Source organism: Nipponia nippon, unplaced genomic scaffold (genome assembly GCF_047370975.1).
Source record: "Nipponia nippon isolate SJK-2023a ecotype South Korea unplaced genomic scaffold, ASM4737097v1 scaffold_1, whole genome shotgun sequence".
Lineage (NCBI taxonomy): Eukaryota > Metazoa > Chordata > Aves > Pelecaniformes > Threskiornithidae > Nipponia > Nipponia nippon.
This window is the reverse complement of record NW_028262290.1, coordinates 57,728,647-57,753,043: the sequence shown is the minus strand read 5'-3', so window position 1 is coordinate 57,753,043 and position 24,397 is coordinate 57,728,647. Positions and strand designations below refer to the sequence as shown.

Sequence of the window (24,397 nt, the reverse complement as noted above, 5' to 3'; positions counted from 1 at the left end):
AGCTCACGCTTAGAGCAGCTTACCGTTGCTGATCTTCCTTCTCTTGACCGAATATCAGTCGGCAGCATCAGTTTTACTTAATACCCTGTGGGTTAGGGTGTGATAGTTGCATTTGGTGCAGTTTGGGTGATACTGCTGGGCGAGGTTCAGCAAACGTGCGTGCAAGAAATTCTGCTAATGCGGCTGTAGTGTAGTCTTTCAGCTTCGGTGAGGTTAAGGCAAAAATAAATACGAGCTTAGCTGCAGAGCTGATGTTTAGAGTGGAGAAGTATAACTGAAAACTTGCATGCTTTGTCCCTGTGTCATTTTTTTAAAAGTGCAAAACCATTTTGCCTTATCATTCAGTAATGAATTATGAAATTGCATCAGAACCCTTTAATATATATGTTAAAGCAGCTGTGTTTTAGTCAATTCTTCATAAAGTTTGAAGCCAATTATTTTTCCTGCCGTCTTTCTTTATATATTTATATAGTTCAAGATACATGTAGTGAAATTTTTGGGAGAGAATTTTAATCTGAAATGTTATCAGCTCAATTCATACTTGATCTGAAAATGTTGCTTGATTTTTCTTTTTTAATTCTCTTTTCAGCTCAGTGATGAAAATGAACAGTTAGTCAAGAAGTTGAAAAAACTGCACATAAAAAATAAGGAGCTAGAAAAGAATCTGGGTCACATCCAAGAAAAACTGCATCTGCAGCAGTTAATGCATGAATATGTCACAAGCAGAGAGTAAGAATTGTCAAACGTTACTTTTTGCATCAAAAGAAGTGCAATTATTTCAGGACTTGTACCTTGTTATTCTTCAGGTGAACTAGGCCTTATCTGTTCTGCATGTTTTGAGGGGCTGTCTGTGAACAGGATGGCGGGGGTGCAGAATGCTGGAGGCGTGTGAAGGAACAAAGGATGGCTGGGGCAACTTGGACAAAATTCATTGTTGTAGTAAACCAAACAATTTTAGTATCAATAAGTAATACCCCTGCTTAGCCAACATGCTGTCTCTGTCTAACTGCAAAGAGTTTTAGACTGTTTTGCCCACAAACAGTAGTAAGATGGTTAAATTGCATCAATACTGTTTCAAAGATTCGGAAACTGAGACCTTAGGACCTGAAAATCTATAGCACTAGCATTTTGAAGAGTGTCCTGCCAGGATTTAAATACCTGTTTGCAGAAAACTTCAAGTTTAAATTTGGTGCGCTTATGATCCTGCATGGAAACCTCTGTTGTCAAATCAAGCTGAAAAGTAATTTAGCCTTTTTCAGTTGCTTTGTTTGATCCAATTAAAACCGTAAAATCTGATTTTATTAAGCTGTTGTGTTTGTTTCAATTAAGTGTTCAGGTTCAAACAGAAACCCATTTATGGCATAAGGGTGGATACAGCAAGGATCTTAATCTAGAGGGTGACAGTGTCAGGTGAGTTCTTGGAAACTGGTTCTTCACAGAATTAAACGTTCTTCTCTGTGGGGTAGAATGTGTTTTTTGTGGTTAAGTCGATTGAATTTTTGTTTACTGTTATGGAAGCTGCTTTAAGCCTTTGAAACAATGGAAAATCATTTTATTTACATTTTAAAAGGAAATACTACATCTTAGATTAATCTTGAAAATATCACTAAACCAAGAACAAAATGGAAAGAAACAAATCTTTCACTTGAGGAAAATTGAATGAGCTAAGGAAGCTCCATGATGCGTGTGTGCACACACATGATCTTGTTTGTGGATTTTGAACCTAGAATTATGTAATTTCATTTTCTATTTTGTAGGCGTTTTATTAGCTCATTTTTATAGCTCAATTTTATTTATTTTATTTTATATATATATATATATACAAAGTTTATAGGCTAGTACTGCTTTCAAAATAAGCCACACAAGTGATTCTACTTTTCAGTCTAATTGATTTTAGAAGTGAGACACTACTTACTGTAGTTTGCCAATTAATGCTAGAAATAAACTCTTGTAACTGCTTGTTTGATATAAAAGATACATTTTTGTTTTAAGAAAATGTATATTGAAACATTTTAACAACTAGGCATGCTACATAAAATGTTGGTCTATGACTTAGTTTTAAAATAAATAGACTGCTCCATTCTTTCAAAGGCTGCTTTTTGTCCACTTACAGAAATGGGCTGTGGTTCTTGGAAAGACAGAGGCAGGTCCCTACTGCTCTTGATTCAAGCACCCTGTTTTTAGTGTTTCCTTTAGGTGGCTGTAGAAGGCCCATTTTTTTTCTTTTTCTTTCTTTTATTTTAATACCTTTACAGACCACCAGACTCTCTTTGTGAACTCATAGAAAGGCTGGGTGTCTAGCTCTGGGCTTGAATTGAGTACCTAGTTAGATGTTTATGTTGAAGAAGTCTGAGTTATTCTTTCAATCTAGTGCTGGACCTGCTGTGTATTAGGTTGTGCATAGATAACCTGACATAGCTTTTTTCCTAGCATCTGTTTGTGTGTTATTTTACAAAGCTGTTCTCTACTAGTGTCGCTCACCCTGCTTGTGGTGCACAGTCCTGACTTAGTATGAGTGCTGGCTCTTATTCGAATGCCTAATAAAATAGGGAAAATGTCTGCTCACGTTCATCGGTTACGTTATGGGCCTGATGTATGTAGAGTGAATGCTATGAAATACTGTAGGAAATCAGTGTAGCAGAACTCGATGCAAGATAATATCAAAGGGAAAGATAATATCCCAATTCTGTTTATTTTACATTGATTTTACCCCCTCATACTCATTTTCTCCTAGATTTCATTCACTCATATCCTCATACCCACATACTCAGGAGCAATGAGATGCGTGTGTCCAAGTGATCTGGCCAGGGTTGCTTGTGTGCAACACGGAGAGCTGGGGATGCTGCCTCGTGAGTCCTCATCATGGGTTCCTGATTGGTGGCAAGAAACTAGTTCCTGGACAAACATTTTTCTATCCTTTAGGAGTGGTCTTTTGCTATTCCTGTTGTGCTAACGGGGAGAGGAATGATATATGCGACATGCTGCAAACTCGTTGCCACCCTCCTTTTGCTAGGGTATAGGTCTTCCATCAACGAGTTAGTTGCACTGAGGTTTAATCAGAGCGTGGTCATGTCGGCTGGACAAAACCAACAGGGTCCTCAGTCTGGCTGAGTGAAAGGGATTCTTTGCCATCGATACAGACCATTCTTTTAACTCTTGCTTTGCTGTTTTTTTCTGGTGTTTCCTCTTTCTGAGTTGCTGGTCACGCTTCATTCACACCCATCTTACATGTTTCTGTTACGAGTCTCCACAGCACAGCTACAGTTCAAGTGATCTCTGTGGGGCATCTGTAATACTTTTATCCTAACGGATGCAGGTTTTGTTGGCTTTCATATTTTATTGCAATTCATGCATTTCTTCTGTTTTAGACTACTTCAGATGTATAATGATCTACAGAAACGTTACGTTAAAGAAATCAAAACAAACCAGGAGCAAAGTGAAGCAATTAAAAATCTCACTGTAAGTAGAATTTGTAGGAGATGGTATCAAATAGCCAAACGTAAGCTTTTAGTGAGACTGAAAAGTAATTGTTACTTTTGTAAAATGAGATCACGTTTTTCTTTTTATACTCATTTTTGTTTCCCATGCTGCTGAGATAATGGGAAGTAGTCTGTAGTTCCCTTTGAAAGTGAACTCTGTCACCGGTATGCCTGTAACTGAAAGCTGCCTCCCCTTTCCTTGCTTTTTTCTTGAGTCACCTACCTACTCCTCCTTCCAACTGTATGTGCATCTTCCAACCTCTCTTGCACCAGCCCTGATATTTTTCTGTATGTGTTATGAGCTGCTTTATTTCAGAAATCCAGCAGTAAGCTAACCAAACGCGGGCAAACAGTCTTCTGTCAGGTAGCAAGATCTGTTGGCTGGCTGTGCAAAGAGACTAGCATCAAAACTGGAGCAAAGGCAGGGTTGTGTGGCCAGGAGTGGTTCAAGAAGCTTCAAGTGGGTATGGCCTCTTTAGGCATTGATCAAGCATTACAGCTGACCAGTCTAATTAATTTCCTCCTAGAAGTCTGGAACGTGTGCTTCATGTGTTTGTAAATTAATATTCATGATGATTTCAATTATATGTACTTTTTCTTAGAGGCTGGCAGTTGCTGCCATGAATGTACGCTTTACTGTGTGGAAAGGTTTAGTATCTTTGTGCGTGTACATTTATACTGCCTTGCGAGCATGTGCTCAGTAACAGATTTTTTTAACACACTTTTGACGTATGCAAAACTTCACTTGCTGTATTTTTTTCTCCTTTCAGACACTTTGGATGAATGTAGTTTTAAGTCGGCAATTGAAAGCTCTAGGTTTGCATTCAGGATATGTTTCCCAGTAGTATTCAGTCGAACTGTGTTTGTTCTATGCATTTTTAAAAAAAATTTAGTTTCTTGACAGATTAAAATTCATGAGCTAGAGCATAATCTTCGAGAGCAGAGGAAAAGAATTGAGCAACTGGAATGTAAAAAGGTTTCTTGGAAAACTAGTGCTGTTTCTGGAAAAAGAAGTCGAACCCCAGAGAGAGAAATAACATCTCGCAGGGACGTTTCTGAAAAGAAGGAATCCTGTTGCAGTAAATATTTAGGTAATGGTATGGTTAATTCTGGTGATGTTCCTTCCAGTATGCCCATCAGAGAGGATGCATTTCATTTCTGATCGAGAGGCACACTCCAGGTTATTTCTTCTACTTCAACCGGCAGTATCTAAAATGTTTCTCATTTTTGAAAACCTGTTATGTAAAAATGGCATCTCGTAACCAATGTCCTATCTATGGATCCAGCCCTGCATTTGTTTATGATGAAAATAAGTGTTTCCTGCTTTTTTCTCTTTTTCTGAAATTGGTATGTCAGTGTAATCATGGGTGGGAGTGCATGGCTGTGTTTAGTACTGTTTATTATTTATTCTAGGAAGCTGTATCTATGCAGATCTCTTGGAGATGTTTGCTGCTCCATTCCTTGGTTTTTAGACAGTGATACACAAAAGAACCTGTTTTTAGCCTTAAAATGTGGGACAAACCCAGACAATACTGATTTGGGCATGTTCTTCCTCATATAAGTAAATCCCCAAGTTAAGGTGCAATCCTGTTCCACTTCAAAGTGCAAAAAAGAAATTGAAGAGGTCATATAATGTAGGCATATTTTTCAGGAAATGTGCTGTCAGCAAGGGCTAATGTGACCCTCTCGTAAGTCTGAAAAAGGTAATCAAGGCATGTGATGTGTGTTTTGTTGATTTTAAAGTAAAATAATCCCACATTCTAAGAATCTGGCAGATTCAGATTATCCAACTGACAGATCCTGCTATCTTTCATAGTACCTGGGAGCGTGCTGGGCTGATTCTTAAGAATAAATCACTTTATGAAAAAGGTACTTTAAAAAGCTGAACCATAATTTTCTAATATCACAAAACGTAGGCAGTTCTTTAGCTGTAATATGATTCATATGAGGGGGAGGTTGACTGTAATGGTTGAAGTCTATATTTTTTATTTGAATATAGAGCTATTGTTGAAGGAGATTAAAAAGCTGAAGAAAGAAAATGAAAAGTTGTCTGCAGAAAGGAGAGCACTAAAAAATGAATTAGCTGGATTAGACAAGGTAATTTATTTTAGGACAAGTTTAAGAATAGGTGATTTTTTTAAAAACTAACTTTTCTGCCTGAACTGAAACTTATCCTTAGGCTGAACAGATGCTGTTATCAAGCAAAATACATTTAAAAAAAAATCAATTTATAGCATTCTGAGAAAGAAATGGAAATGAATGTCTCCTTGAAACATTAATGTCTTACAGTACTGCTTGGCTAAGGAAGAGGAATAATGCAATTTTAAATTTTTTTTTTTGTTTTAAACAGCTGTGGATTTTTTTTTTTTTTTAATGTTTGGGCAATTTGGTTTCCTTCATGAGAGATTATTTGCCTCAGGTCGTTATGACATTAAAATTGTAACTGCTAGTAACAGTCTTAATTCCTTCCAACAGACATTTGCAGAGATAATAAAAATATTCTTTTGAATGATCACTTCTATTGCTTCATGATGTCAGTGAGAAGAAAACTATTTTCTCTTAAACTTAAACGTATCGAAGTTATGCCTCTGGCAGAACTCTAAGCTTAGGGAGGGCAGAGGGGAGGGCTTTGAGGTTTTAGTGATAGATTGATAGGAGTAGAAAGTGAAAGTGTGAAAATCTGGGAATTCTTGAAATTATGCAAGAAGATGAAGAGATCTTATCTAGCTATAGAGGCCTCAGTTTAATGTACTGACCTAAGATTTTATTTTCAGCAACAAATTTATTTAAATTGTTTTTTGCTTATTCTTAACGGCTTGTATTGGATTTTTTTTTCCGAAAATCTGTTTTCTTGTCTTGCAGTCCTTTCTCACAAGCTAAATGAACATGACGCTAGCTTTCATTACAGGGGTAACAGTAAAACATGGTGATAGTTCATTAGATGTGAAGCTTGTAGAACATTGACCCAGGGTGAATTCTAGATCCCTGTGTTTGGGAGTTAGGGAGAACTTGTGGCTGAAAGTTTCATCTTTCAGAAAAGAAATATGTAAATCTGAGGTTATGGCTTTTTGTCAATGAAAATTTTATTTCTAAATCAGAAAATTTATTTCTATGAAGCTGAATTTATCTCCTAGTTGAATTAGGTATAGCTAGAACTACTTCCTAACTTACGCATTCTGGGATAGCGTAATTATGAAAGGATCAATATGAGAAAGTGAAACACATAGGCTGACATGGAGTAAGTTCAACAGGACTTGGTGTTTATGGCTTTCTTATTGGGGTGTCTCTTTACGTTCTCTGTAGCCTTACATATTGCTCTTTTTCATTCCCTCCTTTGTTGTAAATTGCTTTTATCTGAGCCAGTTGAACCTGTTGGATACTGTTACCTGTTTTAGGCTCTGTCAAATTTAATGCAGCATAAATCTTATCCTTTTGAATATGAAAATCCAACTTTTTAACATAGTATAGTCATAAATAATAGATCCTATTCTGAAATAGGACATTCATTAACAAAATGGAGTTGTACTTAAAGTTCTAAATGGATACTAGCCATTTACAAAGCAGTTAAGGTCTAAAAATATTTTATATCTTTCTAGGTCTAAATATGGTATCCCTCTTAAACTCTTTAGTATTGTCTTCCTCCAATGCTAACATCATCCTCCTTAGTTTACTCTCCTCATCTCTCTCTTTGCTTGTTGTCCCTTTTTTATAATCTTGCAACTTTCAGATCTTCAAAGTTAGCGGTGTGTTACCTGCTACTGGCTGACTTCAGCACGTATAGCTATATTTTTGCACAGATGAATTATTCCTTTGTCATTTTGTACTGTCATTTTGTAGCTTTCTGATAAATCACTGTTTTTTCCTTCTCTTAATTAATCTTTCCTATTATTAGTCTGTATTTCAGGCTTTAACGTAACTTGAATTCTGCTTGCATTGTGTGTTCAGGACAAAGTTTTAAATTATTATGTAAGGCTATAGTTAGTTTCTGTATCTTGCCATAGCTGTGTTTGCATAACTCAACCGTGTATTAATAAAAATATAGAAAGCGTCTTTGAACTTGGGAACAACTGAAATGCTGACTAGCTCTTATTGAGAATGTCTGTGAAAGAAACTTTAAAGTGAATGTTTTTGGGTTTTTCTAGGATTTCTTTGAAGAGGTAGAAGACCTAAAGCACGCTGTACAGGAATCTGTGAAACTGAATAATCAGTATGAAAAGTGCTTGAAACAAATCAGTGTAATGTATGGACTTCCTTTTACAGCACATTTGTAACTACTGATTAATTTAATGGCAAGTAGATTTTCCACGTATTTTTTTATACTTACTGCAACATTTAAACCTGCTATGGCTTATGTAGTACCACATTTTGATAATATTATGGATTCAATAATATGATCTCAATATGACAAGCTGCTCTGAAATGTTTTTGTATTTTGTGCCTTTGATTTTTGTTTATACATTTTTTAAATAAACTGTGGTCTGTAAACTTCAACTAAGTTTCAAAACCTCTGTCTTTCACACTTGTAAAATACATTCATTGCAGGAGTGGTTGTGAGTGTTTATGGGAATGTGATAAAACCTTTGTATTTTAATTTGAAGAATTTCCCAATTTATCCTTTTCTGTAAACTGTATAAAATCAAAGTAGATCTGTAGATTTGGCAGTCTTTATGAATTTCAGCCCTAAGGATGTGCCAATGCAGGTAGAAATTAATTCTATCATTAAATTATTACAAAGGGATTTCTGAAAAGAAAAATGCTAAATCCTCTCTTGGACTTTTTCTTTAATCACAATAATAAGTTAAATTTGTGGATGAAGGAAGGATTTAGGGTTTAGAATGGGAAAGAGTGTGTTCAGAAAGATGGGTCAGAGAGTTGTCGTGCAGTACCGAAACAAGAACTGATCAGAAGCTCTCATTTGACTGAGGAGTGAGGTATTTGAAGAGCTCTGATATTTGAAGCGCTGAAAGGAACCTGGGGTGCAGAGTGTCACAGTTCACGAGGTAGAAATGCCACGTTGCTTCAGAGCGAGCGAGCGCTTGGAATGATACGAGACAACTCCCAGTTGCCAGTGTACCTTGCAGAAGGGAAACCTTGTGAGATTTGAACCTGAACTTGTTTGTAACTACACTTCACAGAAGTTTAACATAGTTACATTATAGAACTATATTTATCTGGAAGTTGTAAATCTGTACCTTTGTGACATTGCGATGGGAGAAACGAGTGAAAACTTTATCACGAGGTTGGAAACGCTAAGCTTGTTTGTAACCTAATACAGCTTCTTTAGCTTAATAAAAATACTTGCATGCTCATTAGGGATAGGACTAGGAGTAGCATTAGGACTCTTGTATCCCACTTTGTTTGTTAGGACAGTTTTATGTAGTTGTAAATTAATAAATAAATTGGCCTCAAAGCGTATGAGGTGGTTGGAGTTACATATTCACCAAGTAAGAGAGAGGGTAAAGGTCCAGAACGAATTGCTTCCAGGTCTGGCTGTAGGCCGTTGTATCAGGTTTCCCTGGTTTCATTCTTGGCTCACTTGTAAATGAAAGCTGGGTAATGTTCTGAACAGTGGTGGAAAAGGGCAGGAGGAGAGGAGTGATGCAAGTCTGCGTTGCCAGTAAACTTGATGGATGAAAGCAGGAAGAACAGCATGTATGATGGAAGTATTTTAAGTGCAAAAATGTATCTCATATTTGTTAGTAAGCAAAATAAACACGAATGCTGGAGAAGGAAAGCATCAAACTATTTTTGTTCTTTTGGAGCGCTGGTCACTTGAGCTTTTTTTCCCACAGTTTTGTGGTATAAAGTTATACTTCCAGCATGTTTAAACTTTGGTGACATTATTAAATGAATCAGTAATTGTCTTCATCCACAGGCTGGTTTTTAAACATTGTGCGGAATGGTTCTTAAAACATAGATGAGGAAAAGTTCAAGGTTATTTCTCCCCTGCCTAAAGAATGTATACGTTGACTGAATACAAAATTGTCGTGACTAGCAGAATTCTGCTGTTAGCCAGCTACTGAAGATCAGTTTTCCATTACAGAGTGTGTTCTCTGCCCAAACAATTGAAAACAATTGATACGGTCAAAATATTAATGTCACCTTTATGATGAGCTTTTAAAACTTCTAAAGATCAGTTTTGCATCAGGCCACTCCTGTATATTTAGACGAAGAAACAGTGAGAAATCTTTTGGTCTTTTCTCGTAACTGAGATCCTCGAGCTCTAGTAAGATACTTAGATTCTAGTCTGATCTTAACACTCAGCCATGCAAGGAGGGGCAGTAGCCAGGTATCGTACAGCGACATGCTGAACCACAGCTCCATCTTGCAGCGTGCCTGCAGTCTGACAGCGTTATTTTTGACCTTGCCGTCACGTGTGAGAGGATGTTGGGTCTCCGGTCCTCGGGTACCCGTATGTGAGGCTGGGATTACTCCTGCACGTGCCCCGTTTCTGGTTAAACGGCTTTTCCTTTGGTGCGCACAGGTGTGCAGCCAGAGTCCCGAGCAAACAGTTCAGCTGGGATGGGAGCAGGTGGCAGGCGGCAGAGTGAGGCAGGCAGGGATTTCTGGCAGCCGGTAGTAGCAGTTGTCTTTCAGCTCATTCCCCATCAGTGACTTTCTGTGATTTTTTTTTTTTTTTTTTTTTTTCCTCCCCCCTTTCCTCTTTTTTCTTTCACTATCAGGAAAGCTGGGAATGTAGGGTGCAGATGGGAGACCTCTGGCATCTTCCAAATTCGCAGCAGAACTACCAAAATAGTACCAGCTAGCAGCAGAAATGCCGGGACAGGGAATGTGGGTAGAAATGACCGGCTCTGTGGTTTTGATTGTGTCAGTTGCTGCTTGTGACGTTTGAAAATGGCAGTTTTGCTGTGAAGATATTTTTCATTTCTACTAATGGCAGGTTTAGGGGTTTTTCTTGCGTTTGATGGGATCATTTTACTTCTGAAGATCTGACTTTTTATTTTTCTTCCTTTTTTTTCCCCTCCTATTTCTCACTGATCTGTAACACTGGCTTTTTGCTGCAGCTCTGTAGCTGTTTGGACAGCTTCCGAAGAAATTTGATGTGTGAAAAATAATGTAATGAAAAGCTTCTAGAGAATGCATAGATATTGATAGCAAAATGACAGGTTTTATTTGTTTTAAGCTTTGCGTAGGTTGTGAATAAGAAGAGTCATAAAGTTTTTTTGTTTTATAGTATTTTTTTTTTTTTTTGACATGCCTAATGCAAGGTAAACAACTTACGGCATTTTCTGTTCAAGTTAGTACTATTTTTGTTGGAAGAGGAGCCTATCTAGGACTACCAAAGTCTGCTTCCGAATTCTGGGGTAGGTGCAGTTCGTGCAGGATAAGGCCGTATGAATTTGTGTACTTAGGTAAGAATTTCCCTGTCTTTTGTCCTTGTCGCTATGTCTGTTGAACAGACGTTTCTGCTTTAATCTTGCCTTGTTGTGAGATGTACAAACAAGATCTCACCGATTTTTATTGCTAGTTAAAGCGCAGATGAGATTAATATTAAACAAGTTAATCAGCATTTATGTGTAGTTCCTCCGGATTGTGAAATTGTGACGTCTGGCCAGTGGCTTTCTCCCGCTAAACGAAGTTTAGATAGAACTGAATTGCATGCAATTAAGTATTAGTCATGCTAACGTTAAATAATGCATATTAGAAATGCTACATGATGCAGACTAATGGTTCTTTGTCTCGAATAAGTACTTTGTAGTGGTGATATGGGAAGCTCGTGTTTGAAAATAAGTGGCTATTATCAAATAGAGGTTTTGGTTGGAAAAATAAGATAATCATCACATGTCAGCTTTCGATTTCCGTGAGACATCTATCAAATGGGCTAGGGAACAGGGCAGTAGAGCAATTTAACTTTTGTTCTGTGTTCTGCGTGTAACCGAGACCAGGATTTTAGAGAAGATCCACTAATTTTGTGTGGTTCTCTAATTTTGTCCTAGTGTTCCTAATATTTAGGGTCTAAATATTCAAAGGTACTAAGTATTCACAGCTCTAGTCAGATTTAGTCAATTCAGAGGAACATCGGCTGCTAATCGCCGTCTGAGTCCTGTGTTCTGTAATTGCTGACATCCTGGATATTAGTCCTATGTTAGAACTTTTCTACTGTAGAAAGAAAAACTGCAATCCTCTTCTTGGGCAGGGACAAGGCTTTTCTTTGTGGATTTCTCTGGAAGTTTGTTCATGAGCATGTGAAGTAACATCTTCACAGCTCGGCTGGAGTCCCTTTTACTGTGACCATGCTACACTGTTTACTTTTATAAAGTGGGTCTCTCAGACAGGCAGTACTCTTCAGACTGAAACTCTGAGAGGTGGTGCGTGGAACCTGAGTGATTTTACTTGAAAGTAAGGCCAGTATCCCTGTCCTCTCAGGTGGGATACTTGTTTCATGTGGGCACTGCTTACACTGGAAAAGTGTTTCTGCCAAGGACTGTAGAAGAAACAGAACTGGGAAAGTGTGGGTGTTTCCTCCTTACACCAGGAATAATGAGTTTCTGTTAAATGCCTGTAAACAAGTGAAACAATCAATGAATGAGCCCTGTTACAATTGTGGCTTATCAGAGGGAAGACATTTGTTTTGGATTAGCCTTTAAAATGGCAGAAAATAATATTGTCGTTTCAAAAGGGGTAAGTTCCCTGTTTGGGTTACAAACTGTCCAAGGTGGAAGAAATCAGTAAATACAGTGGGCTTACCAGCTTAGGCTCATTTTCCCACATTTCTCTCCAGCTGTAGCGCAGCTTCTGTTTCCGAGGCTTAGATGTTTCTTGTTTTCCCCATGTTAGAAGTGAAGCAGTGTTAGTTAACTAGTCATGTATTTGTGCCTGTGTTTCTGGAAAGCTCCGGTAAACTCATTCTGGGATAGTAAATTGCTTTTGGTTCTTGGGGATTATTACGAGCCGTATTAAAGGTGGTAATTGCATTGGTTTGGCATAGTCATGTTATGTGACTTGTGCCAGAAGGTGGTTGCACGTGGTGTTGCAGTGGCCAGGATGACGTGGATCCTAATGGATTTTTTTTTTTTTTTTTTTGCTGTTATTCAAGCTAAGCTCTGTCTTTACCTACCTTTGACCCCTACTCATTGTGTTTTCACTGTATAGTTTTAAAAAAAGCATCATGCATCAAGATCCTGGCTGGCTTTAAACTGGTTGCCTTGGTCCTGGTGGGAGAGAGAGTGCAGTTCTCTGCTCAGCGGCGTGGCCGTCTGGGTACCTGAAGGAGAAGACCAACTTTGCTTTTTAGGTCAATTACATATTTCCAAAATTTTCAGGGTGACAAGAAGCTAATGCTGTAGGCCTTACATGGTAGCTTTTCACAGGGAACGCTGGCTTAATGAATATTTTATTTTGTATTTTCTCCACAGGGATTGTGTACTGATACGAAGCCCAACGTGATCCTTTGACTAGCCCCGACTGTTTTCACCTGAGAGAGGAGAACTGAGCCATTGGGAAAGAGTCTTACGCTGGTACTGCAATGCTGAGTTCTAGCTCGACCACTGTGAAGAATCTTCTTTTGAAGAAGAGGCTCTGTTTCCTGCTGAAACTTGTGTGCTTTGTCAGCTCAGTGTTAATATTTTGTGAATTTTTAATTTATTATGTGGTAATTTTTCAATGTCGATGGCCAGAAGTGAAAGGTGGAGCTCACGTGGGTAAAAAAGAGACTTCAACTTCAGTCTTAAAGGCCATAATTTTAGCTGATACTCACCTACTTGGTGAAATCAGAGGACATTGGCTGGATAAGCTAAGAAGGTAATAATTAATTTTTTGGAAAAATCTCTACCCTAGTTTTAGAGTTTTTAATAGTAGCTAATGAGACAGATGTTTAAAACCAATGTTGTGGTACTTGTAAGAAGCGTGCATGCTGCCTCTGACTTGCCGATCTGGATCTGCGCTGGATAATGAGCCAGTGTTGAAAGGTTAATGAGTGGGACTTACTGAGGCAGTGCCGTCTTGAATGTTCAGGTAGTGTGTGGGTGGAGATGCCTGAGCATGTTCGATGGGTTGGATAGTATTTTCCAGTATGTAACTATTTCATGGAATGCCTTAAGAATGAGCCAGATAACTTGGATGTTCCAATAGTTAATACCTTTAGTTGCAGAGATAAGGAGGCTGGTAGAAGTTTGTCTCTGTAGTAGAAAAATCAGAGGCAAAATCACATTTAGAAACAAAGATTATCCAATCCTATGCCTGCAAACCCATGTTTCTGTTAGTCCAAAAGAAGAAAAAGCAGAATGCTGAAAGAAAGTACTAATTCTACCATGATATGAACATTATAAACTTTTGCTGCAGAAACAATAGCATAATAAAACATGTGCAATAATTCACTCTTCTAATTACTTGCTGTTAAATGGAATTGTAATGAAAAATAAACAAGCTGGTATTACTTCTTGCATGAGTTGGTCCTGATTGTATTGTGGTGGAATTACCCACCAGGTAAGAAGCACCTACTGTACTTACACCTGATTTCTAAGCATTTAATTTGAATTTCATCTCAGCACGTTCAGTGTGTAGGAGCCGTCTGCCCGTTCCTGCCAGGCTGTGGTTGTGTATTCAGAGTTGAGGATCCAGAAGCGAGGCAGTGATGACGGGGTATGTATTTTCCTTTCAGGGAATGGCAAATGGAGAGATCTTTCCAAAGTGCCTTATGGTTGCTGCAGCCAGATATTGTTTTTATTCTGGGAGATGTCTTTGATGAAGGAAAATGGAGCTCACCTCAGGTATGACATCAACAGCTCTCTTATTTCAAAAAATGAGGGTTTCTTGAAGGAAATGGATTGCAGAAGAAAGCAGACTAGGTATGCAAGGCTTTGTTTAATATTGATATAGTTGCCCTACTGGTAGAATTTCTAGTGTTTTAGATATGGGTTGAACTGTTGTGATTCTCCTTCATTTTTGGTAGTATCTTGGCACTTTTCCCTCTCATATAAAACTTATAAAATGTAAATATCTCACTGAGTGTGTGGTTCTGTATTATGTACTAGTGGTCCCCTTTGATACTGACGAACAGCATTAATTTCTCCGTTTATTGTTTTCATGCAGGCGTGGGCAGATGATGTCAGGAGATTTCGGAGAATGTTTAAGTATCCAGTTTCTACTGAGCTAGTGGTTATCGTTGGGAATCATGACATCGGATTTCATTATGAGTAAGTCTTGTCAGTGAAAGGAGTACGCAAGTGCCAAGAATGACACGTTGGCGTGCATGCAGTAACTGGTTTTGTGCCTGAGTGACCTCTTGTGTGTTTATACGGAAAGTTTTTGATCACAACCAAATTAGAAGGGATTGTAATTTAGAGCAAGATCTTACAAGGTATCCATCTGTGCACGATGCACCCCGAGAATACATTTTAGAACAGTGTTCAGGCTACTTTTGTGTTTCTCCGAGCATATGTGAAGTCGTCCCGAGCTGGTCTTTCTGCAGTGGTGGAGAAGTCTTGAAGCTGCTTTTCTTTGTATTGGGCCCCTTGTTATGAGCATGTTCCCTTTCCCGTTGTCTCAGCGTAGAGTAAGTGCCCTCGCTCTGCTGTGCTTCTGTAGGCTGGCTGTCCTTACACTGATGTGACTGGGACAGAGTAGATGATGGATGTCGGAGCATTCTCGTGAGTTTGCTGAATGAATATGTGATCTAGATAATGGAGCAGCAAGCTCCACGAATGGTCTACAAACTGTAAAGCAGCTGTGTCAGATGATTTACAACACCAATTTCTTACCTCAGTTGTATTTTTGCTCTGTGATGCAGAATGACTACTTACAAGGTAAACCGATTTGAAAAGGTTTTCAACTTTTCTTCAGGAAAGCTAATAACTCGAAAAGGAATAAAGTGAGTATATTTAATTTTCTTCCAATGTTTAGAGTAGTGATTACTGAGCTAGCAGACCCGAGTGATGAAAACTGAGAACTGGAAGTGGAATTTCTAATGAAATAGTATGGGAATACTTAACTTAGCCTTTTTTTTTTTTTTTTTTTTTTTTTTTCTTTTTAAACTTTTTATCTGGCTTGTGATAGGTTAAACATCAAACACTTCGTAGGAACCTGTAGTTTGATATGGAGTGGAAGCTGTACTTTGAGCTAGGTGAATTGTAACAATTTCCTTTTAAATGGAAAAGTACTGTGGAGTCGGAATCAAATTCTCTGGTTTGCCTTTTTACTTCCTTGCAGCTGGTAATGACCCATGGCTGTAAACATAACAGAAAGAATAGGATTCAGTAAAGAAACACAAACAAACCCCCTCTGTGCTTACAAGTTAAAAGAGTGTCATTAGTTTTAATAACTTCTTTAGTCTGCAGAACTTACCTCTTGTTTGAGGAATTTGGGAACATAGCAGTTGCTTGTCCACGGTTTTTCCACAGGGTGGGGTAATAATGCACAAGCTGGTTTTGGCTTAGAGTAGACTTGTTACAGAGCTTGTTCTCACAGTTGTGTGGCTGGGGCTGCAGCTGCCTGCCCTGCGCCCCTGTCGTTACTCTTAGATACCACGCAGGAACCCGACGAGGGAAAGCAGTAGTGGGTTTGTGGAAAGGCATTTGGCTTTAAACCTCAGATATGTGAAGGGAAGACCCATTGCCACTCTGCATTTGGTGACTGTGCCATCAAGAAATAATCGCTCATGCAAATGTAAAATTCAAACCCAGTTTACACTGGTTCCCTTAGCTAAGCAAAGATTAAAAATATTCTGAACAGGTCTAGAGATGGTGTTTAGGAAGATCTATATCAGCTTCATGAATGCTCAGTATAACGCTGTTGTTCATCGTGCAGGTGTGGGGTCCTCTAGATGTGTATTTCAGCTGTTTTAAAAGAATATCTCCATGTCCTCTTCGATAAAACAGCACAGCGGAATTCTTGCGTGCAGTTGCGATCTAGCATCATATTCATTAACTGAAATGAGCTGCTTTATTAATGAAACATTCCCAGATAGATAAACTATTTTATAACAAATCTGTGGTATAAAAGCAGCTTAATCTGATAAAAGAGGATTAAATTTTTGTTTTGTTTTGTTTTGACGGGTCTCTTTTAAGTGGAGGCAGTCAGCTCATTTATGTCTGTAAAACATACTGAACTGAACTGGGAATGTATCTATATCTCTTGAGTCCTGAATGACTGACTAAACAGGTATGGATCTTGTGGCAGAAGTTCAAAGTTGATTTGAGATCTACAGGGAAATCGTTTTCTATTTACAAGTAAAATCCTGTTTTCTGTGTGAGAGACCGCAAAGCACGAAACTGTTTGTTCAGGGTAGCCAGCCAAATGCAGCGCTGTTTTGCTTTTCAGTTGTTCTGAAGAAACCGAACGTCTAAAATTATGACGTCTGAGGTCTAAAATGTGTGTGGGGAGAGAAGCAAGTTCTCCTTTCCCTGAGAATTCAGCTTAGCGGGCTTCTAACATTCCACTAGAATACCACTTAAGTATCCGTTATAATATAAAAAAAATCTTGAGGTGTAAACATGAAGCCTCGCGTAGGGTATAGTGTGCAACTGAGTAACAACTGATTATAAAGCAGCCTACCAGGTAGAGAAACGGCCACAGTATGGATACTCAAAAGGGGATTAATAGCACGTGATTTTGGAAGCTGTTACGTTCTGCCGTTTTGCTGAGCTGTGGCCAACTGTGGAACACTTGCATTTTGTAAAATAAAGTTTATCCCAGACACGTGCATGAATAGCAAATGCTTTCCTGTCCTCCCCACTTCCCTTCTCGTTGCCCGCTCCCTGGTATTTTCCAGCTTTGTCATAGTGAACAGCGTGGCCATGGAGGGCGATGGCTGTGCTGTCTGCCGTACCTCAGAGGCAAAGCTTGTGGCGCTTTCTCACAAACTGAATTGCTCCCAGCAGGTAAGAGTTTATTAAAGCTCCGATTATAGCCAGCAACTCGGCTGCTGCAGTGGGAATACCGCTACTGCAGCAATAGTCAGGGTATAACTAAGACTCTCCTGAAAAAAATCTGCTTCCAATTCATACTGCAACTTGGTAGCAAATCTTTCTTCTCCTCGTTTGCCTTTTATCAGTTTTACTTAACTATTAACTAACTGTGTTGCTCGGTGTTAACGGTGTTCTTTGTCAGTGCTGCCAACAGAGGGTGTAATTTCCTCTGTTCCAAGGAATGGCAGGAGTTCTGTAACCTTCCCTTTAGCCTAAGGTACATAATAATCCCTGCGGTTGTATTTCTGCATATCGTTCTGGTTTATATCCTTCAAGCTAACCTATTCTTTTAGTTTTCCAATTCTACTGGAGTCCTGTCTTGATAGGCTAGTAATGTTTTAACTGTAGTATTTTTTCATCAAATCCAATTGCTTCTTATATTTCATTCCTCTTCCCTTCTTCATAGGCCGACTGGATGCGTGGTAGGCAGCATGACTGACTGGGTTGGCAGTCAATCAAGAAACCAGCTCCCAGTGGAAAAATTGCTAGACTCTAACTGCTTGCTCTCTCGGGCTGCCCTAAATCTCTTTTGCCTTGTTTCCGCAGTGAGATTCTGCTGTTGCTTTCTGCATTCAGAAAGAGCGCGACCGTATTTACAGCATATACAGAAAGGGGAATTAAAGCGTTTCCCTTCCATCCACAGCAGAGGCTCTTAAAAATTTATACAGTGGACAGTATTTAAACACCGTACTCTGAGCTGATGCTGCTTTTCACAAAAAACAAAACAACAAAAATCGCCCAACCCCTCCAAACCTAGCTATTGTTTAATTCCCTTCCCCACCCCTACGGTACACAGAGGTGAAGACAATATGTATGGATTGATTTTATTCACAGAAACCGAATCATTCCAACAAAAGGTGCAGCGATGTGGAAAAGCTTCCAGCTTCAGAACCCATCCTTTTACAGGTGTGTTAGAGGTGGGGTGAGGCAACGCGTTGACATGTTTTTAGCGTATTTCTTACTGTTCCAGAAAGGCTGGATCGTTAACAACTGATCCTTGCTTTGAATGTCTCCCAGCATTACCCGCTCTATCGGAGAAGTGATGCTGAATGCAGTGGAGAAGATTCTGCTCCTCCAGAGGAGAAGAACATGCTGTTTAAAGAAAAGTACGATGTGCTGTCTCAAGAAGCATCGCAAAAGGTTTGATATATTAGGAACTTGTGTATCGGTGGGTGGGTGGGAGGGGGACACGAGCGTAGATATATATAGATTAAAAACTTTTGGAAAGGATGTTAGCTGAGACAAACAGACCGCAGCTGCTCCTGCTTTAATGGGGCCTTTGAGAAGCTGCTTGTTAGAGCTGCTCCCCTGAGGATCATCGTGATCAGGGCCTTGATTCTGCTGGGCTTCCCAAGCACAGGCCCTAAGTCCCGGCGCTCTTAAGCCTGCTGCGGTGCTGTTACCTCCAGTTCAGCATTTTGTACTTCAGGTACTGTGTAGATCATTGACAGACCTCGTAGAAAGCCACTGTTTCCCAACACTTTGAAAAGACTGCTTTTGCTGAATTAGTAACGACAAGAAAATGTGAAGTCAAATATTCCCTAAAAATTCAGTGGTCAGTATGTTTCCTTCTGCATAAATGTCTTCACTCGAGACTGGCAGTACAAGATTCTCCCTTAGACAAGAAAAAAAGCATTGTTTTACTAAACCCAAGGTTTTTCTATTTGTGATGTTAACAGCATGCTATTGCCTTTGTTCTTCTGATCTGTATGGCCAAAAAAAAAAAAAGTCCAGCATTTGGGACGAGGGCCAGATAGGTATGATTAATATTACGCTATCAACACGTCTTATTGGAAAACAGAAGTTTACACAAAACACTTTGTAAGAATGGTAGAATTGCCATCATTTCACTCCGTTAGAAGAAGAAAAAAGGGGTTTAAGCTCTATTTCTTTTTAGTTACGACTTAATTTTTGTGCTTTACCATTTTGTGTTCTAGCTGATATGGTGGTTTCATCCCCGTTTGATTCTCAGTGGGCATACGCATAGTGCTTGTGAAGTGCTGCACGCTGGGAAAATTCCAGAAATCAGCGTCCCGTCATTCAGTTGGCGGAATAGAAACAACCCTAGTTTCATCATGGTAAGTTTTAATTTTTTTATTTTTGTCAGATAACTTTCATAAATAAATCAACATGGCAGTCAGCTATATTTTAAAACTGATTCTACCTGTAAAAACAAAAAATAAAAAAATTGCCTACCCACCCGACCCACTCAGTACACTGCATCCACTTTATAAAGTACATCCGTGGGAGCCACATGTGCCGTGTGGTACAAAGCAATGCTGTTAAAGATCTAATTAGTATCTGGGTACAAGCATCGAACATTTTCTTATAAAGAGGGTGCATTGTAAACTATTGACTTGTAAAAATAATCAGTATTGTGCACTGAACAGTAGAAGGACTAGTTTGGCTTGGTTGATTTACCAACTATGAAAACAAGACCGTATCCACCTCGAACTCTTGCATGGTGATCATGGTTTTCAAACTTGTGCATTAACCACTTCACACAGTGAAAACATTTGTCACATGCCAACAGTCTGCCTCCTCGCTTCCAATTCACATTTTATACAGTGTGTTGGTTATGCTCTCGCAGGCAGTTCCAGTGCTCAGTATAGCCTTAGAGGTAAACCAATTAGTTTCCCAGTTCAAAAATAAAACAGAACTCCTAGAAACTCGGAGTAAGAAGCAAAACCTACTATCTGTTTACGGAGTAGTCTGTGACTTGGGGGGGGGGCAGAAATCTCGCATGTATTTTTACTGCTCTTGTGTTTAGGCTGCTCAATACACAGATAACCCCGAACTTTTAAATTCATTTTATGCAACGGTTAATATTTCTTGTTGAAAGTAGTTCTCTTTATTCCATATTCCTGAGAGTAGCTGCCTTCAAACTACACATGCTCTCTGCACACGCCAGACAGTGCATCTTCACTGCAAAACAAGAGGTTGGCTAATTAAAGTTGCATCGTCTTCGCTACTGTTTTAACTCGGCCTCCATCCGTTGTAAACTTTAATTTGAACTGCAAAGTCAAGCCAAAACCCAATGAAGTTCCTTGTTGTTGAAGTTCACGTTCGTAATTTGGATTAGCCAACGTGTTTTTTGCAGCATGTACTGGGTAGGAGGAGGGCTCGGGGGGAGGAAGGGGCACATTCACAAAACCTAACTTTAGCCTGGGAAGGCTTCTTCCGGGTGGATTTACAGCAGCTAAAGTTAGGCTTCTCTTGAAGGCAGATCAGATGAGGAGCCCAGCTCTCTATTTACGCTAGATGGACTATAGGGAAGATTGGCCTCTGGGCTAATGTTGGCCTGGTGAATGTTCCAGGTAGTGCCCAGCACCGCAAGGTACGGACTCTTCAGCCCCGTGGAGAAGGCACTGGTACTAGGAAACTGGCCCCAACCCTTACCACCCAACGCGGCATTTAGAAATCGGAGATTTGACAGCCGTGGTGTTACTCCTGATTCAGAACCCACTGTAACAGCAAAGTGACAGTCTTCATTTCTTTTCCAGGGCAGCATAACACCAACTGACTTCTCCCTCCAAAAATGCTTCCTTCCGTATGAGAGCAGAGTCTTTACTATATACTGTGCAGCAGGTGCTCTGCTTGTAATCCTGATACTAGCTCATTTTCAGCTTCTCACGCCACCATTTTATTTTGCTCAGCGTTTAATCAGTAAGCATAAAGCAGTATGAAGAGCCAGACATCTGCATTCAGTCACTGAAATACCAAAGCTGAGAACAGTCAAACATCAGACTATATTCATGCCAGCAAATGACCTAATTTGATTGCTAGTCTGAAGGCAGGTTGCATTTACACATACCATAGAAGTCCTATACAGCTGATATGACTACTACAGGATAAATAATTAACTGAAATGAACGTTTCATGCTGTACAAAAATACTGTATTCTACAATCAAATGAGTCCTTTTCCTGCTATAATTTCTGTATCAAATATGTATATTAAAAGTGTAACTGTACATTATGTAAATCCTATAGCCTCATCACTTATCTGCACTAGTGTCTTACCCTGGTGGAGGCTCAGTCCTGCAAACTGGAAACGTTTCTCTGTTTTATTGCTGCATGGCCCTTCTAATGTCGTACTTCTGTTTGTTAGGGTCAGGCAGAAACTAGATACATCAGCACTGAGAGATGCGGATTTCCGTAACCTTTTTAGGATGCCATATGTAAGGGACTGTGGTTCGGGACAAGAAATCTTCCAGTTCCTAACACATTAAATTGTTCGCTGACTACAATTTGCAGTTATCGTCTACCAGACAACAATGGGAAGAAGCTCGTGGATCCAGTTTGCTGATACACACTTGAAACCTGCTTAAAAAAAAACATTAGGGTGACACCTCAAGCTGCTATTTTTAAAAAGATGTGCTATGATGAGCTTAAAAAAAGAGGGCCCTATTGCATCCCAGAGATCTGTGTGGTGAGGGGCCCTCCGGTTGCCGATCTTCTGCAAGAAGGAAGGTCAAATACAGCTGCAGTAACATTATCCTATGCCTTGGCCCCCCCCAGTCTGCGGACAGATAGGGACAGGAATGCGCGTTATTTTAGATGCCTGCAGGGCTGCCAAGTTCTGGTAACTTATTGTAGAGTCGCATTTTGACCTGCGCGAGCTCGTCCGTGGGGAGGCGGAGGCCGCCGGCCAGCGCGCCGCAGAGCTGGGCCACGGGCCCCCGCCTGGAGGGCAGCGCGGAGAACGTAACATCTGAGCTCGGCGTCTTCGCGTGCTGTGCGTGAGGGAAGAGGCGACAGACCTACTGCTTCTCCCCACCCGCCCCAGAAAAACCAGAGGGACTGTTTCGCACCGGGACCAGTTTTCCTGCTGACGTTCCTGCAGAGGCTGGGAGCTCTAGCCTGAACTCCTGGGCTGGGGGTTGTTTTTAAAGAAAAGACTTATCTTTTGTTACTCACTCCGTTACTTTCTTTGGCATGGGAAGTGAGAGAATCTTTGCACTTGGGAATTTTGTTTATTATTAGTTTATCCCACCCAGCCCTTCACTTTCTGGGAAATATCTGATGAGTAAATTGAACATACAGATATAAAAGTGTACACATTTCTGGGAAGAGGAAACGGTCATCTCATAGTATCTAAAATGGGACTGTTCACCGTCAAATGGAAACAAGTTCTCAATTCATCTGTAGTCTGAATTTTAAAAAATGACTGATTGGGGTTTATAACTAATAACGATGCTTATAGGAAAAAGTTAATCGATCAAACCTGCTGATTTGTATGCCAATGGGAGGGGGGGGGATGCGTTAGCTCTTTCTCTCTCCCTAAAGTTAAAATGAAGTGGGGGAAATGGTCCAAAGTGTGACAAAACACTCTATAAAGTAATGTAGTCTAACACTTCTCTAGGTTTCTGTTATTGCAACTGTAATTTTAGACATTTGTACAGGTTATCTTGGACACAGGAAAAGTATATAGTCACAGACATAAAACACCTATGTATAAAATATAAAGCAGTGTTATAGTTACTAAAAAGGACATGCCTTATTGCTACAGCAATTCTTGCTTTTTATATATTGTACTGTACCACAACTTGTTTTGAGAATGTCATTTGCATAAATTATTCAAGTTTGAGAAATATTCACACATTTTGATTCTACAATATTTAAAATAAAACAATTTTCTAATGTGTCTCTTTATTAAAAGAGAAATAAAAATGTCATCTTGTAATTCTCTTAGGCCAGACACAAGGGTTTATACACCTTTTTTTTTTTTTTTCTTCTTTCTCGCTATTTACTTGCACAATGAAAGCCGCTGTTGGTACAAAGGTTGAAGAGCTCTATATAATGGTGCTTTACACATTCACAATCGGTCTGTGCAATTGTGAAGTTCTATGAATGACCAAAGAATTACCAAACATGTTTTCTAAATATAAAGGAAAAAAAAAAATAATAAAAAAAAAATCCTTGGTTCCCATTAAAACAACACCAGGTTGCAATTTGGACACTTGAATGAATTCCAATGTTTTAAAGCTGAGACTTCCAAAGAGAAAGGCATGTTTGCTGCAACATCCGGTGACTGTAATACCTTACTTGGAAAGGTAAGTGGTTAATTTGCATAATTTATAATTTTTATACTAAAGAGCATTTTTATATAAACCAGAAAAAAACCCCTAAACTCTACAGATAAAGTTCTTACCTCCAGTCACTGCTGCAGGTAAGGTTGACATCAAGCTGTACAGCGCAATCAAAAACATACTTACATCTTAGCTCATTTTACAGGTACAGCCATAATCAAGGCACAAAGATCTTCTACAAGTATTTTTCTTCAATAAAGTTGTACAAAATAATATTACATTTTACAGTCTGTACAATATAATAAACCAGCAGTAAAACAAAAAAATATATATAGGGAGAGGACTGTTGTCCAAGAATGATCTGAACTAAAAGGATCATTTGTGGACAGCACAAATAACGTAAGTGAGGGTGGTAAATTTTCTGCCTAGATGCGACAGGCTGAAAAGTAGCTGTAATTCAAATGCCTGAGGTGTGCAGAGACACTTAGCTCCAAAACCCCAGAAAAATTGCTTTGTCTTCACTATTCCTCTCATTATCTACTCTACGTCCTGTGCCAGTAACGGCTTAAAAGAGGAGGTCACTTTATCAGTTGACCTGCAACTCAGAAATGCTAAAAACTGTGACAGAGTAATAAATATTGTGGTGCTGCTACATTGTGTGTCTACTTCCTCAACAGTATTTAATAACCTGATACAAAGTGCATTAATCTTTTTTTTTCACCCATCAAGTACTCTTCAATGTCATGTTAAAAAGGAAACCCACACAGAGGGATAGGTATGACTTTAGTGTCATCCAGCTGACATACCAGTTTGAACTGACGTTATAACCTGCTGGAAAAAATTTAGCAGGTCACGTTCAGTTAAAAAAAAAAACAAAACCTAAGGGAACAGAGGTAGCCGAGGGGCTTAGTGGAATGACGAAGAAGTGGCATGTCAAAATAAAGCACGAAAATAGTCCCAAAA

At 39.2% G+C, this 24,397-nt stretch overlaps 1 protein-coding gene across 7 annotated transcripts in view; it reads left to right on the top strand.

Moving 5' to 3' along the window:
* Positions 1–24,283, top strand: part of MPPE1 (metallophosphoesterase 1) — a 34,568-nt gene extending 10,285 nt beyond the window's left edge. For 2 of the 7 annotated variants that reach the window (XM_087756876.1, XM_087756892.1), the window contains exons 2-10: positions 12,857–13,241; positions 14,101–14,209; positions 14,532–14,635; positions 15,229–15,309; positions 17,209–17,317; positions 18,239–18,310; positions 18,422–18,544; positions 19,342–19,482; positions 20,908–24,283. In XM_087756876.1, the coding sequence (XP_087613002.1) occupies positions 12,967–13,241; positions 14,101–14,209; positions 14,532–14,635; positions 15,229–15,309; positions 17,209–17,317; positions 18,239–18,310; positions 18,422–18,544; positions 19,342–19,482; positions 20,908–21,090 (1,197 nt within the window). In that variant the 5' untranslated portion in view covers positions 12,857–12,966 and the 3' untranslated portion in view covers positions 21,091–24,283. Of the gene's footprint in view, positions 1–589; positions 730–1,329; positions 1,411–3,368; positions 3,460–4,383; positions 4,571–5,478; positions 5,577–7,621; positions 7,769–10,708; positions 10,853–12,856; positions 13,242–14,100; positions 14,210–14,531; positions 14,636–15,228; positions 15,310–17,208; positions 17,318–18,238; positions 18,311–18,421; positions 18,545–19,341; positions 19,483–20,721 lie in introns of those variants that run through there. The other 5 variants (XM_087756882.1, XM_087756901.1, XM_087756917.1 and 2 more) reach the window with 5 other exon arrangements.
* The last annotated feature ends 114 nt before the right edge of the window (positions 24,284–24,397 follow it).